Raw genomic sequence first — 19,034 nt, forward strand, 5'->3', positions numbered from 1 at the left:
AAAAAAAAGATTTGTAGAGCGTCTTTGAAAGCTACAAATGTTAATGTTTATTTGTTTTTGTTTGTTGCTGTTCTTCTCTGATATTTATAAAATAAAAATGTCTTTACTACTATGTATGTAAACCTTATTGGTCCTTTTCTGGTTTAGTTTTGCTATTGTTAGTTTGTCTGTATGTAGGACAGGCATTAATATCAGGACTAGCTTCTGCCTTTTCACTCACTATTTTTTCAATAAAGTTTGTGTTGATAAAGTTTGTGTTGATAAAGTTTGTGTTGATAATCTTTGTGTTGATAATGCTTGTCGTGTGATGTGACTGAATAAAGAATTTCAATCAAAACAATCAATCAAAACACCTGTTCTAAATGTACAGGCTGATCCAGAAACATGGCAGGGTTTTTACTTCATGGCACCTGGATTAAACACCTGGATTAAACACCTGGATTAAACACCTGGATTAAACACCTCTGGAATGTGCTTTAATGTTGTTGTTTTTTTACAAAATCAAAAGTAGTTTTGAACCAATCTTAAATTAAGACCAATTTTGAAATGGGGTCAGTCTCAAAGCACCAGTAGTCAAATAATTGTCTTAACATTAAGCTGATATTTGCTCATTAAAACATACACCTGTGGATCTAACCTGTGTGAGCTCATGTGTTTGTTTGCTCTTGTTCTTCATTTATGTTTGTCATTATTCAGAGTTATTATGTCATGGTTTTACTTATTGTTTGTACTCTGTACTCTAGTCTTTTACTGTGTTCTCCTTTAATGTTTTTTATATAAATGTCATCAACCTGCAGGGACTTCAGATGTAAATTAGCCTGTACGGCTAACAATCTGGTACATTTACATGGTGGACTCAAGTGCTCATGTTAATTAATGTGCATTGTCCCTTTCTAAATAAATAAATGAAATGAAATGATCAGCCAGTACATTTAAAACAGGTGTTTTCACTAAAAACCTACCATCCTCCTGCAGAGGAGCTGCTTTAGTGACGGTTGGAACAACTGCTGGACAGGATTTTTACTTGATGGCACCTGGATTATCCACCTCTGAACAATAATAATAATAATAATAAAGAGTCCTCTTGTGTGTTCAGACGTGTCTCCTCCTTCACATGACGCAGGGCTTGATGTCCTGGCAGCTCTGCGGGTGGTGGTGGTGGTGGTGGTGGTAGTAGGATCCCCCGGCCGACGGGTGGAACGACGAGATCCCGTTAAAGTTCAACACAAAGTCCTTCCGGTCGCACACCGAGGAGTGGGAGTGGCTCTGGTAGCGCGGGATCCCCACTGGAGACAATCACAATCACAATCAGAATCAGAATCACAATCACAATCAAAATCACAATCAGAATCACAATCACAATCACAATCACAATCACCATCAGAATCACAATCACAATCACAATCACCATCACAATCAGAATCACAATATCAATCAGAATCACAATCACAATCAGAATAACAATCACAATCACAATCATAATCAGAATAACAATCACAATCAGAATCAGAATCACAATCAAAATCACAATCAGAATCACAATCAGAATCACAATCACAATCACAATCACCATCACAATCACCATCACAATCACCATCACAATCAGAATCACAATCACAATCACAATCAGAATCACAGTCACAATCAGAATCACAATCAGAATCACAATCACAATCACAATCACAATCACAATCACCATCAGAATCACAATCACAATCACCATCAGAATCACAATCAGAATCAGAATCACAATCAGAATCACAATCACAATCAGAATAACAATCACAATCACAATCATAATCAGAATAACAATCACAATCATAATCAGAATCACAATCAAAATCACAATCTCAATCAGAATCACAATCTCAATCAGAATCACAATCAGAATCAGAATCACAATCACCATCAGAATCACAATCACCATCAGAATCACAATCAGAATCACAGTCACAATCAGAATCACAATCACAATCACAATCACAGTCACAATCAGAATCACAATCAGAATCACAATCACAATCACAACGAGGAGTGGCTCTGGTAGCGCGGGATCCCCACTGCAGATTTAGATTAGATTAGATTTAGATTATTTATTTATGTATTTATTGTACCCTTGGGTAAATTTGGTTGACAGTGAGTGATTCATCTTGTATTAAACATACAATCCAAAACCATACACTCAACAACACAGGACAAGATAAAGTGACAACAAGTGCTTCGGCCAAAAGAACAAAAAGGACGGCCCCAAGATAAGAAGCAAGATAAGTTAAAACATCGGTAGATAAAAAACATTATGGCACTATGGCCCCCCCTACAAATTTGCTGGCCATCCCATTTTCCTCAATAAAAAAAAAAAAGAAAAACACTTGGCGGTCACATACATTCTATCGTCAGTTTCTATCGTCAGTATTTCTGAGCCTAATAATAATAAAAAAATATATATAAATAAAACTATATATATTAAAAAAAAAAATATATATATATATATATATATAGCCTAATAATAATTTAAACAAAATATATATATATATATATGTGTATATATAAAATATATATAAAAAAATATATATAAAAGTATTTCTCAGCCTGTATACTACATCAGTATAATAAATCCTGTAATGATGGCTATTAGTTTTGGTTCCACCCCAAGAATTTAAGTGGCCCCCTCTGGCCGCCCCTAGGAAACATTTCTGGAGCCGCCCCTGACGGTTACCCCACATACATCACATCTGCACCCTCTGCTTGTGATGAACCAGTTAGTGTTTACGATCATATAACATCAGAACACACCAAAATAATGAAGCGGAAACGGCATCATTTATTCCATAAGCTGAACACGACTCAATGACAGACTCTGTCATCTCATCCCAATTCATGCTCCCACTCATGAACACATGAACCTAACCCTAACCCTAACCACAAGGGGAAATCCACTTTTAAATGGAAAGAAAAGGAAACTGAAATGTACAAGTTTCAGTGTTTCCTGTAAAGGTCCAAACATTTGGAATGAGATTAATATAAAATGCTATGAAAGAGTCTGGATCTCTCTCAATTTTTAAAAAGAGACTAAAAACAAACATTGTTATTAAATTATGTCTCTTCTTTTTAAATTATGTTTAGGGACCAATACCTGATGTATTATTTTTACAAGAATATCTTTGTATCTAGGAAATCTGCGGAGGTCTCGGGGTTTTATTGTGTGTGTGTGTGTGTGTGTGTGTGTGTGTGTGTGTGTGTGTGTGTGTGTGTGTGTGTGTGTGTGTGTGTGTGTGTGTGTGTGTGTGTGTGTGTTTTTTTATAGGTTATAAGGTTATTATATGTATATGTATTATCTGTGTAATTTATAGTTGTTTTGCTGTGTGACTGGGCCCCTATTCATAAGCTACAGTAGCTTCTGGGGAGTTCCCATTTTACAAACCTCAGTTGATTGATATCTGTATTTGTGTTTTTAAATTATTTGTAATAAACTCTGTGAACACTGAAAACACGCTGGATCTTAGGAAGGGTTTTCTAAAAGCTGCCCGACAGCTCACATATGTTGGAAATCATGTTGAATTAATATAAATCTATATCCGTCATGGCCTAATTTATCAGTCACAAAAAAGTTTGATTTATTTAAATCAGGGGTCTTGAACAGGGGGTCCGCGACCCCTAGGGGGGCCACGGAGGTACTGCAGGGGGTCCTCCAACTTCAAAAGAAATAAAAGCAATTTTAACTAAAATAATTTGTGAGAGTTAAAAAAAAAGTATATATATATATATATATATATATATATATATATATATATATATATATATATATATATATATATATATATATATATATATATATATATATATATATATATATATACATGTGATATACCTGTGACTAATGTCAACTTTAGAGCGGAAAAACGAGCTAGCAAGCAGCTTAAGAAAAGAAAATTCGTTGCGAAATTGACTTGGCTATTCCATATTTAACGCTAGTTCGACCTGAAGGATAAATTCGTGACAGTAACAAAGCCTAAAGCTGGAGATTGTAACGTTCCAGCTCGGCCTAACGTTACTCCTTCACGTCTGACGAGGACAAAGTTTCATCAACCGTAAACACGCTAAAAACCCAGTCAGGAACTGGTTAATAAGGTGATAGAAGCAGAATAAACACATTAAAAAGTTATTCTAAGCCAGGCTTAAAACTTGACACATTAAAAAAGGGAAAAATAAGAATTCCAAGCGGGACCTGCTTTGTTTTTCTCTCATCCAAGGGATAAAAAAGGTTTAAAAGCCCTGATTTATTCTATAACCTGAACACGCCGGATCTTCCACTTTAGGAAGGGTTTCTAAACGCTGCCCTACATCTGACATATGTAGGAAATCATGTTGAATTAATATAAACCTATATCCGCCATGGCCTAATTTATCAGTCACAAAAAAAAGTTGGATTTATTTAAATACAATTAGAGATGACTGAGTTCCTATAACATTTTCGCTTTGGCCATTTTTCCACTTCTGATGATTTGATTTTTAAGATCCATCTCCGTCTATATCCATCTGTTTGTGCCTCTTTATTTTTGTTTACGTTGGAGAAATCATGTCTGTGTTTGTGCCAAATTCCGTCTAAAAGCCCAAACTCGCTGCTGCAGTATTTACATTTTTTCCAGCGACCGTCAGTTTTCCAGGAACAGAGGGATGGAGGAGGAGAGGAGGAGGAGAGGAGGCTCCGCGGGGTCATGAGGGCTCCAGATGTGGCTGTTTCAGCCTCCAACCGCCGGGTGGCCGCTGCGGACCGGGCCGCCGCTCCGGGTTTCCCGCGGCCGCTCCGGGCCCCGCCGCCGCTCCGGGCGGCCGCTCCGGACCTGGCGACCGGTGACCCGCGGTTCTGGTACCGAGTGTGAGTGTGTAGTGTCTGGATGTGTGAATATATATTGAATATATATTAACTCTTTGCACTATTCTGCACATCTATACATAATATAATTGCACTGGACTTTTTTTTACCAACTACCTGCTCGCACTGCTGTAAATAGCCTACTGTAAATACTGTAAATAATGTGTAAATACTTCCACACTGGGAATGCATCACCCATGTACACCCTAACTCAAATCTGTTGTAAATCATATAATCACATCTCATCTGTTTATAATATAAATGATCACTCATTCGTGTCTGACCTGCACCTCATAACAGTATATATATATATATATATATATATATATATATATATATATATATATATATATATATATATATATATATATATATATATATATATATATATATATATATATATATATATGCTGTACATTGTGTTTATTTCACCGCACAAGCACTTCCGGTTAGATGCTAACTGCATTCCGTTGTCCTTCACTTTAACACGTGCAATGATAATAAAGTTGAATCTACAAAAACATGGATGCAAATTTGTATTGACATCCCACTACAGGTATATTTATACTTTGATAGCACAAACAGTTTATTTGTCTTTTGTTTTGTGCTCTAACAATCATTAACTTTTTTTCCTGGACTTCTTTATAAACATTGTCTAGTATTGATTGTATGATAATAAGGTTATAGTATTGATTGATTGATAACAGGGTTAAAGGCATCACCAGCTTCAGCTACACCGTTATTGATCACATCTATCTGATCATCTCTGTAGTTCCTCTCTGGTTCTGCTGTTTCCCCATGTTGCTGTATAATAATGATGATGATGGTTGCACCGATGGAATAACATGGTTTTTTGGAGAAAAAGAAAGACACGGTTCTGCGCCGGGTGTTCTGCCAATCCTGCTACCTGCCGAGAAATGTTGAGAAATGCTACTTTGTGGTTCTGCGCATGCGCACAGTGGATGTTCAAAGTTTGATTGGCGCGTCCATGATTTCTTGCACGATGTAAAATGGATAATATGGGATGTTGAGTATTTTATCATTCAAAATACACGACCCATGACATGAATTGCATTACAGTTTGTGAACATTATACGATAAAGAGAGAAAAAAAAACTATTATATCGCTTTATTTGATATTTATTCAGTCATTGGCCTTTATTTAACCAGGCAGGTCATTAAGAACATTCTTATTTACAATGACGGCCTGGCAAGACACAAGGAAGTGGTTTAGGGAGTTAAACACAGTAAAATTGTAGCTCTACAAGGTAGAAAACCATAGCATTTTTTTGGCAAAGCAGCAGCAATTGTCAGAACACCGGCAGCCCGGTGAATTCCGGTGAATCCCGGTGAATCCCGGTGAATCCCCGTCAATCCCCGTGAATCCCCGCTCCATTAGGACGCAGCTGGAGGTTTAACTGGTTTAACTGGTTCACTGCGGCCTCGGTGTGGTCCGACCTGCAGCTCTGTTTGGGTTTATTTGGGTAACCTCTGGGACCCCGCCGGGCTCCAGCGCGGGTTATTGGCCCTCCAACGACACCCCCCCGACCTCAGTAAAAGCCCCCACTGTGTCCTGCTCGGGGATAAATGAGGGTCACATGGGGAAATGGGGAAGCTGTTTTTCTTTATTTACTAATTAGGCCAAATTTCCCGTGACGGCAGATGTGACGGAGGAAATCCTGCAAAAACGCGATGATGGGCTCAAACAACGCTTTTACTTTTCTGAATCATCTGGTCGGAAATCATTTTATTCCAATTAAACGTTATTTTAAAGGATCGGTGTAGAAATGCGCGTTTGTGTGCATTTTTAGGCAGTAATTCAATAAAATTAACTCTGCTGACAAATTCTGAGTTAAGTCAACCCTCGAAGGAAATAATAACCAACACAAAACGACCGAATAAATTACACAATTTATATAAATAATTCTCAATCATAGATATATTTAATTGCTTTTAAGCTTCCATTTTACATAATTTCCATTTTTTAGAATTATGAAAGCTTTCTCTTTAGTAAATATTGCAATCACCCATGTATGTAGCCTACTGTATTTCAATCTGTGTAAATCATATAATCACATCTCATCTGTTCATAATATATATTATCATTCATTCATATCCGACCTGCACCTTATAACAACATTTAATTATTAATCTGCACTATGTATATATATATATATATATATATATATATATATATATATATATATATATATATATATATATATATATATATATATATATATATATATATATATATATATATATATATATGGTTAGATTAACTGCATTCCGTTGCCCTCTTCACATGTACAATGACAATAAAGTTGAATATAATCTAATCTTTTGACAAATATATTGACTATTTCTCCTTACATTTCAAAATGGTCACGCGGAATTCTGCTGCAGATGCAACTGTCATTTTGAATAGTTTAGATCTCCTTCAGCTGCAAATCCGCACTATGTACATACATGTTTATATGTGCATATATGTGTTTATTTCACTGCATAAGCACTTCTGGTTAGATACTAACTGCATTTCGTTTTCCTGAACTTTGACATGTGCAATGACAATAAAGTCGAATCTAATCTAATCTAAATACAAACTAAAACCTAAATGTAAACGCTTATATGTGAATTTCCCCGTTGAGGGAGAAATAAAGGACAATCTTATCTCATAATATCTTCTATAAATATTATAAAAGAGCCTTCAGAGACTGCAAGTGGCTACAATGACAATGATCTGAGGAAACTGTTAAAAAGGCCCAGATTAAAGCGCGAGTGAGATGTTTGTGAGTGAACACACTGCAATCTGTTTGAGAAATGTAATGTACAGGTTTATCTGTCGTTGAAATCATTCGGATAATCAAATTATTGTGGTACTGGTGAACATTAATACAGGGCCACACGCTGCGCGTGTCAGTTTTAGGAGCATAAGTGTCTTTTAAAATGAGTCACGAGACTATTTTTTATTTCTGTGTTTTTTTCTTCTTGTGTATTGTGTGTTTTTGATCGTATTTGTGTATGGATCTTGAGTCTGGAATAAAGTATAATTAACTAAGAGGCGGGTGTCTACCTGACAGGTCCGTGGAGTGGTGTCCGTCCCGGCCGTTCTGGTGCAGGTAGCTCTGCTCCAGGGAGTAGTGCGACATCCCGGAGTGCAGGCCGGACCCGGCCGGGCTGCCGGAGGAGGCGAGCGACTGCTGCTTGATGTAGGCAGAGCCGCCGGGGGCCGCCCAGGACGAGGCCGTGCCGGCGTAGGGCGAGTGCGGGTCCAGCAGCGCGCCGGCCACGGCCGGAGAGGAGGACGGGACCGGGCTGGAGCTGCTGTCCGGCCCGCCGTACTCCCCCCCGCCGCCGCCGGGGCCCACGGGGCAGCTGGCCATGTACGTGGAGCCGGGGCTGGGGGACATGTGCGGGACGTGGTGGCCGTCGTACCCGCCCGCCATGGAGCTGCCCATCATGTCCAGGTTGTACGTGTTCCCGTGGCACGCCAGCGACGCGGACGGCGGCTGGAAGTCGAAGCTCTGCGGGAGGATGGACGCGCCGAAGCCGATGCCGTTCATCATCCGGTACATGGGCTTGAGAGCCTGGCACTTCCTCCTGAAGCCGCGCGGTCTGCGCCGGAATGAGCCCTCCTCGAACATGAACTCGCTCCCGGGGTCGATGGTCCAGTAGTGGCCCTTCCCGGGCCGGCCCAGGCCCTTGGGCAGCTTGATGAAGCACTCGTTCAGGGACAGGTTGTGCCGGACCGAGTTCTTCCAGCCCTGGTAGGAGCCGCGGAAGAAAGGGAAGCGCGCCTGCAGGAACTGGTAGATCTCGCTGAGCGTGAGCCGCTTGGTCGGGGAGCTCTGGATGGCCATGACGATCAGCGCGATGTAGGAGTAGGGGGGTTTCTCCGGTCTGCGCAGCCCCGAGCTCGCCTTCTTCCCCTTCACGGTGCTGGAGGAGCTCTCCGCCGCGGCGGCGGCCGCCTGGGGGCTCAGCATGGCGGGGTGCAGGACGCCGGACGCCGGGCTGGATCTGAGCGGAGGCGGCGGATCCAGCTGCTGCTGCGCGGTCTCGGTCGTCATGTCAGAGAGGAGAGATGGAGGGGGGGGCGGGGGACTGTGGGGGGGTTCTAGCGGAGAAAAAGAGCCGTTCCCGCGGCTGCTGGCGTCGCAAAGTCAGCCTCGTCCCCGGAATCCTGGTGCAAAATGGGAGAGAAATCCGTGTCCAGTTACGCACGACTCTCCCGTTACGCACGGGAGTGCGCACTGACAGAGGAAGAGGAAGGGATTGGGGGCGGCGGGGGGAGCGTGGGGAGCGTGGGGGGTCTAGTTTATCCACTGGAGACTGGATTCAGATCAACACAAGGTTCTCCTCTGGGTGTCACGGCGGCGCTAAGTGGCGCTGTGGGGGGGTGAGACCCGTGGAGGATTCTAGCGGAGAAAAAGCGCCGTTCCCGCGGCTGTTGGCGTCTCAAGTGCAGCCTCGCACCACCAGCAACCCCCGGAATCCTGGTGCAAAATGGGAGAGAAATCCGTCTCCAGTTACGCACGACTCTCCCCGTTACGCACGGAGCTCCTTTGACGCACTGACAGAGGAAGAGGAAGGGGTTGGGGGCGGAGGGGGGAGGGGGGGTTGGTTGAGCGGGGTCTGGTTTATCCACTGGAGACTGGATTCAGATCAACACCAGCTTCTCCTCTGGGTGTCACGGCGGCGCTAAGTGGCGCTGTGTGGCGCGCCGCGGGTGGCCCGTCGACCGCCTTAATAACTCCTCAAGTGGAGGAAACGCGGAAACCCTCCACTTACTGAGACCAGTCACACAAACCCGGCCACCTATCACTCCACGGATCTCTCTGGAGCCCCCTCCTCACCTTTTCTCCTCACCCGCACTCCGCAGCCTGTAAATCTCTCTCAAATCAGTGACGAATGGACCCAAACCCCCCCAGATCTGGCCCAGGTCCACTCTCCGTTCTCATTCTCCCCTCTCTCCTCGTCCCCTTTCTTCCTCTCTTCCTTTCTTCCCTCCCATCGCTTCTCTCTCTCTCTCTCTCTCGGACTACACATAATCATGCCATCTATCAAACCCCCCCCATGCAGACATCCCAATATATCCCATAAAGGTAATATCAACATCCTGCGCTGCGACCAAACGGAGATTATTGATCTCTGAAGAGAAAAAACTATAATTAAAAAAATAAAAAATCAAGTTTTAGTGTCACTAAAGTAAAAGTGTATATATATATATATATATATATATATATATATATATATATATATATATATATATATATATATATATATATATATATATATATATATATATATATATATTCATTTAAAATCACTTTATTTGTCCCCTAGGGGCAGTTTGAAAGGCATGACAGCCGTTTAAGGACATACAAACAAACACACAATTGCACATAACAGATATTCAACATTTAAAATGTGCTTTTCTCCACATCCTGTAAATCTCTCTGAAATCAGTGACGAATAAATGCCCCCCCCTCATCCCCCCTTTCATACCAAATCTGGCCCATGTCCACTCTCCGTTCTCATTCTTCCCTCTCCTCCTGCTCCCTCCCACCGCTTCTCTCTCTCTCTCTCTACACGCAATTATGCCATCTATCAAACCTCCCCCAGACATCCCAATCAACATCGCCACACGCCACAAGTTTAAGAAACCGGGCCCACGCACGCCCCCGCGCCTCTTCATGTGAAGCCGTGATTTCAGCCCGATGTGCCACGAAACAAACCTCCCTGGTCCAAGCGCGAAGAGCCAAAGGTCCGGCTGTATCTGACACCGCGACGCCCCCAGAAACACGGGAACACCAGGACACATGAATAAAAAAGCGCAGTCTTGTCTTATTTGTATTATTTCGCTCATAATTTCCTCCCAGAATGGTCCCGGGGATAACAAAAACAAACTGTCGCGGAGCCGCGCCGGGGCGCGGAGTGTGAGAGATGGGGAGTTGCGTGTGTAAAGAGCGGGGGGTTTGCTCTGAGTAAATGACTTTGACATGAGTGGAAGCAGGCTTTTTCCATCAAGCCCGGCCCTGGAATACCACACACAGCGCAGCCAGTGTCAGCTTACCGCCCCGGGCCAGAGCCGCGGCTCCCAGGAGGCCCGCGTTCATTAGACACAGAAAAGCGAAATTAGGCGCGCGGGCGTCGACAGTTTCCTCCCCTATGGAGACATCACACGGACATTTGTCCGACATGATGGAGTTATATATCCCCATAAAGGTAATATCAACATCCTGCTGCGCTGCGACCAAAACGGAGATTATTGATCTTTGAAGAGAAAAAAACTAGAATAAAAAAGTTGTAGTGTCACTAAACTGAAAGCTTTGATTGAATTTGAATCACATATGAATAATATTCCACTCCTTTGTAGCAAAAAGCTTGAAAAAGCTTAAAAAAATAAAAGAAATAAAAAAAATTATATATATATATATATATATATATATATATATATATATATATATATATATATATATATATATATATATATATATATATATATATATATATATATTATATTTATTCATTACAAATCACTTTATTTGCCCCCTAGGGGCAATTTAAAAGGCATGACAGCAGCTTAAGGACATACAAACAAACACACAATTGCACATAACAGATATACAACATTTAAAATACGTGTGTTTCAAAGTGCACTTATGTTTCAATATGCACTTATGTTGATTTCCGTGCGCGCCTTTCTGACATGCCGGCCGAATGCAAAGCGGGGGTTTTGTAATCAAAATAAACCCCAAAAAGGCTCTGAGATATTCACAGATGAAAGAAAAATAATTTAAAATTCGATTTTATTTCACACTCTCAATTGATCGTGTGTGTGCCGGTTCTTCTTCCCGGTGCAGCTCTGTAACAGCTCAGATAAACACAACCCTCCGCGCTCCTCGACCAAACAAAGGATGAAATTATGTTCCACTACGACACACACACACACACACACACACACACACACACACACACACACACACACACACACACACACACACACACACACACACACACACACACACACACACACACACACACACACACACACACACAGGGACCTTAAAGGCCCCAGAAATTTCCTGCGACATCAAACCCCCCCTGCAGGGATCAGGATGCCTCGGCTTCGGTTTGTAGAATCTTTGTTCTGCAGCAGCTTTGAAGAAAAAGAGCGGCCGCTTTTACGCGCTGAGCTCAAATACGAGATTCTAATTTAGTCTTTTAGGAAATCTCCAGTGATCCGCTGCCACGGCGACAGCTTCCAGAGGTGTTTGTGATGGGGTTTTCAGTCTGGCCACATGACTCCGTTCCGAACACAATGAGACGTTTCTGGTCTGCTTGACCTCAGGTAGGACTCACACAAGTACGTGTATATAAATATATGTGTGTGTGTGTGTGTGTGTGTGTGTGTGTGTGTGTGTGTGTGTGTGTGTGTGTGTGTGTGTGTGTATATATATGTATAACAGGCCTGCCTAAGGTGTCAAATAGATATGAATATATTCATATTTATTTTAAAATATTCAATTTCTGGTTGTATTAAACCTTTCCCGACTGTTTCCAAATATGATCGTTTTATTGAAATTAATTCTGCCTCAGTTCTAATGTTTTTTTTATTCATTTTTTGCATTTATTTAACCTTTATTTAACCAGGTAAAAGCCCATTGAGATCAAGGATCTTCCACCAGGATGATCTGGCCGAATGAGCAGCGCACGTCAAAATAAATAAAATCACAAGGTTAAAAGACAGAATAAAACAATAACAGAGGAACAAAGTAGCAGTAAAATGATAAAACCACGTCTTATAAAGTGCAGATGCATAGGAGTCACAGCCAGTTAGCAGTACATAATCACATCAATCATATAAAGTGCAGATGTTTAGGAAGACATAACTATAATCAAGTACAGAGACGCTCTTGGTCCTTCAGGATCGATTTTTTAATTTGTCCTCAGGCAAATACGGGTCTTTTATGGACCCAATCATGAAAATAAAAGAAGAATCAATGCTGTTCGGGCCCGTCTTGGTGGAAATCTAATATTCTTGTGGCTGCAGCTTTTGTTCCGTGTTTCCTGTGCGGTGCCGGGCGCTGCGCGGCCGCCGCGGGTTTCTGCAGGGGTCAGGCGCGGTTCACTCCTGCAGGCGCGTCAGACTGTTTGGACTTCCGAACATTGTGTCTGCCTTAAAGTTTGGTTTGAGTCCCATCAGCAGAGGCCCCATCCTCCTCCTGCAGGGCCCCGCGGCGCGTCTCTGCGCAGACGCAGAAACTCCGACACAAACGTGCGGCATGATGACGTGCGTCACGGTGTCAACACAAGGATGCTGGAGGGGAGCGGAACCACGTGACCGGCCCCACACAGGTGTGCTGTTCCGGCGTTTCACCTGCAGGTTGCAGCATTGTCTCTGAAACAGGAGCAGAGTCTCACCTGTCACCTGTCCCCCTCACATCCACGCATGCGCACTGCAGGATCCGAGCGGGACAAATGCACTTTATTATCAAGAATAGAATAGAAAAAGCCTTTATTATCATTATAATGATACAATGAGATTAGGCAGCAGCTCCATTAAAGTGCATACATGTGTAAACAACAAAATAAGAAACAGGAAACATAAATATATATATACTATGAAAATGAATAAGTGAGAGAATAATGCACATGAATGAGTGAAAGAATATTGCTCAGTATGAAATCACATTTTATTCCTGAAACCAGTAAGAAAAATTAAGGATTTTCAGTTTAGTTTTAACCCCCAGTTTAGTGAACGGGACCACTGACTCTTTGCACCATTCTGCACAACTGTTTATAATATATTTGCACTGGACCTTTTACCTTTTTACCTTTTAACTACTTGCACTCCTGTCGATCCTCCACACTCATGTAAATACTGTATTATCTTCAATCACCCATGTATTTACTGCAACTCAAATCTGTGTAAATCATATAATCACATCTCATCTGTTCATAATATATATTATGATTCATTCATGTCTGACCTGCACCTTATAACAATATTTATTTATCTATTCATCTGCTCTATGTACATACATATATGTGTGTATATATGTGTTTATTTCACTGCATAAGCACTCCTGGTTAGATTCTAACTGCATTCCGTTGCCCTGAACTGTTGACATTTGCAATGACAATAAAGTTGAATTTAGTCTAATCTAGTGCTAGAAACGTTAATATATTTATATTTTTGTCTATATTACTGTATTTAATGTCCCGGGTGTCGCCTGGCCTTCACCTGAAGAGCTGCAGCTCCACGGGCCAATGCGGTGGAATCATAACTGACACCAAACATACGGACGATCTCCGAGTCACACCTGGTTCTGAGAGGTTCTGAGTGGACCGGTTCTTCTCTTCTGAACCACGTTTTGCGTGGGTTTATTCCGTGTTTATTATCCTGAGATCGACTGATGTGGGGTTTCTTTGGCTAATGGTGATTATTTAAGAAATATTTTTAGTTTTTGAAATAGGATACAGATGTGACATAAATTAAATGTAGAGAAAGTTTGCTTAAAACACACACACACACACACACACACACACACACACACACACACACACACACACACACACACACACACACACACACACACACACACACACACACACACACACACACACACACACACACACATTACAAACATTGAGAACCAAACAAAGCACCACACAGCGATTCTGATGGATATTTATTTAGTAAATATTTATATTAATCAACATCTCAGCCCATTGACCTGGTGAAAGAAGAGGAAAGTAAAAAAGGAAAGTGGTCGCCGTGTAAAAGTAGAAACGCGCGTCTCTGCTGCGTCCAGATGAGAGGATTAAACTACACGACCACGTGACCAGCCGGAGTCTCCCGGGGGGGTTCTGTGACGTCATCAACACGGAGACTCCTGAAGGTTTGAAGGTTTGAAGGTTTGGAGGTTTGGAGGTTTGAAGGTTTGAACACCTCCATCGGACACGGCATCGGTCAGTCTGGTGCGCCTGCGCGGATTTCTGACCCCAGACTAGAATAAATCAAACTATATGTTTTATGGCTGAACACCAAAACTATCCCGAGACTGCAGGTGAGAGGATGAACACGGTTCACCCGCAGATCATCTCAGCTCTTCATCAGCAACATATATTTTTAGATCATTTCAGTTGACTCGAGCGCATTTGGAGTGGTATATTGTTTATATTGTATATATTATTATATTGTGAATTTCCCCATTGAGGGAGAAATAAAGGACAATCTTATCTTATCTAAATATAATAAATCTAGGCCAGAGGCCCGTAATGTTTTATCTGTTATTCTGCGAGCAGGTTTATTTTGAAGCGGAGTGTTAGTGTCAGATTTGAATGTTTAGGCCCCTAACAAAATATAAAACTTTTATTCCTTTTAACGTGCTGTGATAAATACTATAGGTGGCCTTTTAAATGTATACTTGAACCCACTATATTAAGCAAAAAAACGGGACTATAATATGTGTAGCACCATTCATATTAAAGTTAAATGTTCTGAATTGTTTAGATTGCATTGATTTATGGATTATGAATATTCATATGGAATTGAATTTTGTATGAATGTGCGTCTGTATGTGCGTGTATGTATGTATGTATGTATGTATGTATGTATGTATGTATGTATGTATGTATGTATGTATGTATGTATGTATGTATGTATGTATGTATGTATGTATGTATGTATGTATGTATGTATGTATGTATGTATGTATGTATGTATGTATGTATGTATGTATGTATGTAATTGTATTATATGCTATATAACAATATAAGGGGGGGCTGAACTTGATAAGCTTTGCTCCTTCAGCTCCTTCTCGAACTTGCACTTCATCGTAATGTGTTATATTTTTTATTATTATTATATATATCGTTTGTTTTATGCTTGTGCATGTTTGAGACAAATACAAATCAGATCAAATCAATTTGGTTTAATATGACGGGGCTATAATAGTAAATGTTGTCATTTTTGTTAGAAACTGGCTGAACAATATTAGGTGTAATAAGGTTTATTCCCGTGAACGCAGCACTTCAGGAAGAAGCTGAAGAAAGTAAACATTTTCTCTTATTATTTTGGTTTTGATCGTTCGGGGTTTATTTTCAGGTGATATTCTGTTTTTTAGGTTCAGGGAATCGATCAAACACCTGCTTGCTGAGCAGGTGCGAGGCCTTCCCTCCCCCCACCCCCACGCACCTGCCTCTATTATAATAACGACCTTCATGTAAAAACAAAAGTACTTGAACATCACGGTCCCATATCACGTATTTTTATTCATAAAAATACAAACCAACAATCAATAATCAATCTGGGGGAAAATGTCTTTTCCATGCGTTTGTTTGTAATAGTGCAGTCACGTGATTCCATCTCGGTCATATATTATACATTATATTTACACAACAGCGACATCAACACAGCAGGTCATACAAAAAGAAACTATAAATAGACTTGACAGATTTAGGTACAGTAGAAATGACCAATGAACCATCGATACATGAAAACAACGCGCTCTCTCTCTCTGGCGCATGCGTGGACAGGACGTCCTGAGATGACACCAGTTTGTTTGTCACCAGTTTATTCAGATAAAACAGCATCATGGCTGTTTGACGTGACAGTATTCTGGTCATGATGGGAGTCATGATGGGAGCGGTTCAGGGTCCGAGTCTGCAGCAGGTCCGCTGTTCTGCCAAGTTCTGCTGCTTTGCCAAAAAACAAACGCTCCCTAATGGTTTTCTACCTTTGCAGAGCTACAGTTTTACTGTGTTTGACTCCCTAAACCACTTCCTTGTCTCTTGCCAGGCCGTCATTGTAAATAAGAATGTTCTTAATGACCCGCCTGGTTAAATAAAGGCCAATGAATGAATGAATATCAAATGCGCAGAACCACAAAGTAGTAATTTTTGGGCACAGGTAGCGTGGATTGGCAGAAACCCGGGTCTCATGACAGCAGTGAGTCTATGTGGAAGGCGGGGGGGCCCCTGCTGGGGCCCCTGCCGGTGCCGGGGGCCCTGAACCCGGGCTGCAGGTACGTCGGTGCGTCCCTGCCGGGCTCCGCGCCGCCGTACCCCGTCACCTCGGACAGGTAGGGGGGCTGCAGCGGGTAGTTCAGCGCGTACGGGTAAATGTGGGCCCCTGGGGGCCAGTAGAGCCGCAGCCCGGGGGGGCCCTCGCACGCGTCCGCGGGGGTTTCCTCCTCCCGCCGCTTGAAGGGCGTGCTGAGGATGCTGTCGATGGCGAAGGAGCTGGAGAACTTCCCCCCCCGGTCCATCCTCTCCTCCGGGGCGGGGAGGCGGGTGTCCCCCCCGCCCTGCAGCGGGGGCTCCGGGCCCCCGTCCCGCTCCTCCTTACTGCTCGGCCTCTTGTTGATGCGTTTCCTGCGGCGGCGGAACACGCCGTCCGCGAACGTGTACTCGCTGTGCGGGTTGAGCATCCAGTAGTTGTCCTTGCCCCAGGGCCGCGCCGGGTCCCGCAGCACCTTCAGGAAGCAGTCGTTCAGGGACAGGTTGTGGCGGACGGAGTTCCTCCAGCCCGTGTAGGAGCCGCGGAAGAAGGGGAACTTGTTCATCAGGTAGTCGTTGATCTCGGCCAGCGTGAGGCGGCCGGAGCCGGACGCGCGGATCGCCATGGCGATCAGGGCGATGTAGGAGTAGGGCGGCTTGGGTCTGCGGGTGTACGGCTTGCCCTTGCCGGGGTCCCCCCCCACGCCGCCCTGCAGAGGGGACGCGGAGGGCGGCGGCGGGCTGTTGGCCACGCAGTCCCCGTCCGAGCCCAGCTCGTCCCCGGACAGCGGGGACGGGACGCCCCCGTGCGCGTCCGCGTCCAGGCGCAGCTCCAGCGGCTTCTGCGCGCAGTGGTGCGCGGAGAAAACCTCCAGCTTCATCCTGGCTCCTCTGCGTGACCCTGAGGATGGAGGTCTGAGGGTGGAGGTCTGAGGGTGCAGGTCTGTGCGTGGAGGTCCGAGGTCCTGGAGGTCTGGAGGTCTGCAGGTCTAGCAGGTGTCGGGTCCCGCGGGGCGGTGCGGGTCGGATGCGGGTGCGCTCTGGAGCCGCTCTGGAGCCGCTCTGGAGCCTCGGGACGGCGCGGAGGAGGAGCAGACCTGTCCTCCTGTGGGTGACCCTGCAGGGCGGAGGTCTGAGGGTGGATGTTTGAGGTTCTGGAGGTCTGCAGGTCTGCAGGTCTAGCAGCAGGTGTCGGGTCCCGCCAGAGTGCGGGGCGGTGCGGGATGCAGGGCTGATGTGGAGCCTCGGAGAGGAGGAACAGATCTGTCTCCGGAGACACGCGCAGCCTTCTATAATATGCGTGCTCCGCCACGCAGGGCCGCCCACGGGCGGGGTTTCACTCCATTCACTGATGGAGGTATGGAGTTATGTAGTTATGAGTGGAGTGTTTACACACATGGAGGTTAAATAAGAGATCTATCTATCTATCTATCTATCTATCTATCTATCTATCTATCTATCTATCTATCTATCTATCTATCTATCTATCTATCTATCTATCTATCTATCTATCTATCTATCTATCTATCTATCTATCTATCTATCTAAAATTAAACTAAAATGAATCCCCATTTCACTGGATTCGATTTCATCACCTTTCTGTTTGGCCTCATAAATAGGATCGTTTTTGTCACATGTGTGTTTGTTTAACTCGTGAACATCGTGTCATCCACAAAAGGGCAAGAAAAAGTCAGTATTTCCTAGTTTTCTACATTAATTTGTCACAAAATGTGAATTTAATCTTCATCTAATTCTTAATCATCTATCTATCTATCTATCTATCTATCTATCTATCTATCTATCTATCTATCTATCTATCTATCTATCTATCTATCTATCTATCTATCTATCTATCTATCTATCTATCTATCTATCTATCTATCTATCTATCTATCTATCTGGCGGGTCGACAGACAAGAATTAATACGAATGAAAGGATGTGTACTTAAACAGACGAACAAGAAATAAATCCCACTTAAAATTAAACATAATATCAAATCAATGAGCAGAATGTTTCATAAACCTTTATGGGGTGTATCAGGTGTACCTGCTGGTGAGTAGAAATGACCTTTGGTCTCAGCAGTGAACCTTCCCGGGACTGTAAAGCAGAACGCAGCGGCGGCAGACGGACAGACGGACGGACAGACAGATA

General features: G+C 43.1%; 2 protein-coding genes across 2 annotated transcripts; both read right to left on the bottom strand.

The window, feature by feature from the left end:
• Positions 1-439: 439 nt before the first annotated feature.
• On the bottom strand, positions 440-9,909 carry LOC133458715 (forkhead box protein F2-like). Its single transcript, XM_061738905.1, has 2 exons — positions 7,947-9,909; positions 440-1,286 (listed from the first exon to the last, which is right to left on the bottom strand). Exons 1-2 carry the CDS (start codon positions 8,941-8,943, stop codon positions 1,111-1,113), a joined length of 1,173 nt encoding a protein of 390 aa, XP_061594889.1. The 5' UTR covers positions 8,944-9,909; the 3' UTR covers positions 440-1,110.
• Positions 9,910-16,119: 6,210 nt separating this feature from the next.
• LOC133458716 (forkhead box protein Q1-like) lies at positions 16,120-17,903 on the bottom strand. Its single transcript, XM_061738906.1, has one exon. It carries the CDS (start codon positions 17,761-17,763, stop codon positions 16,822-16,824), a length of 942 nt encoding a protein of 313 aa, XP_061594890.1. The 5' UTR covers positions 17,764-17,903; the 3' UTR covers positions 16,120-16,821.
• Between the last annotated feature and the right edge of the window lie 1,131 nt (positions 17,904-19,034).

The sequence above is a fragment of the Cololabis saira genome, chromosome 13, assembly GCF_033807715.1.
Source record: "Cololabis saira isolate AMF1-May2022 chromosome 13, fColSai1.1, whole genome shotgun sequence".
In the NCBI taxonomy this organism is placed as follows: Eukaryota; Metazoa; Chordata; class Actinopteri; order Beloniformes; family Belonidae; genus Cololabis; species Cololabis saira.

Bases quoted from the DNA above. Each gene is read 5' to 3' on its own strand.
- LOC133458715 (XM_061738905.1), bottom strand. From the start codon at position 8,943: ATGACGACCGAGACCGCGCAGCAGCAGCTGGATCCGCCGCCTCCGCTC. The intron at 1,287-7,946 runs GTAGACACCCGC...GATTGTCTCCAG, and splicing joins CCACTCCACGGACCTGTCAG to TGGGGATCCCGCGCTACCAG.
- LOC133458716 (XM_061738906.1), bottom strand. From the start codon at position 17,763: ATGAAGCTGGAGGTTTTCTCCGCGCACCACTGCGCGCAGAAGCCGCTG.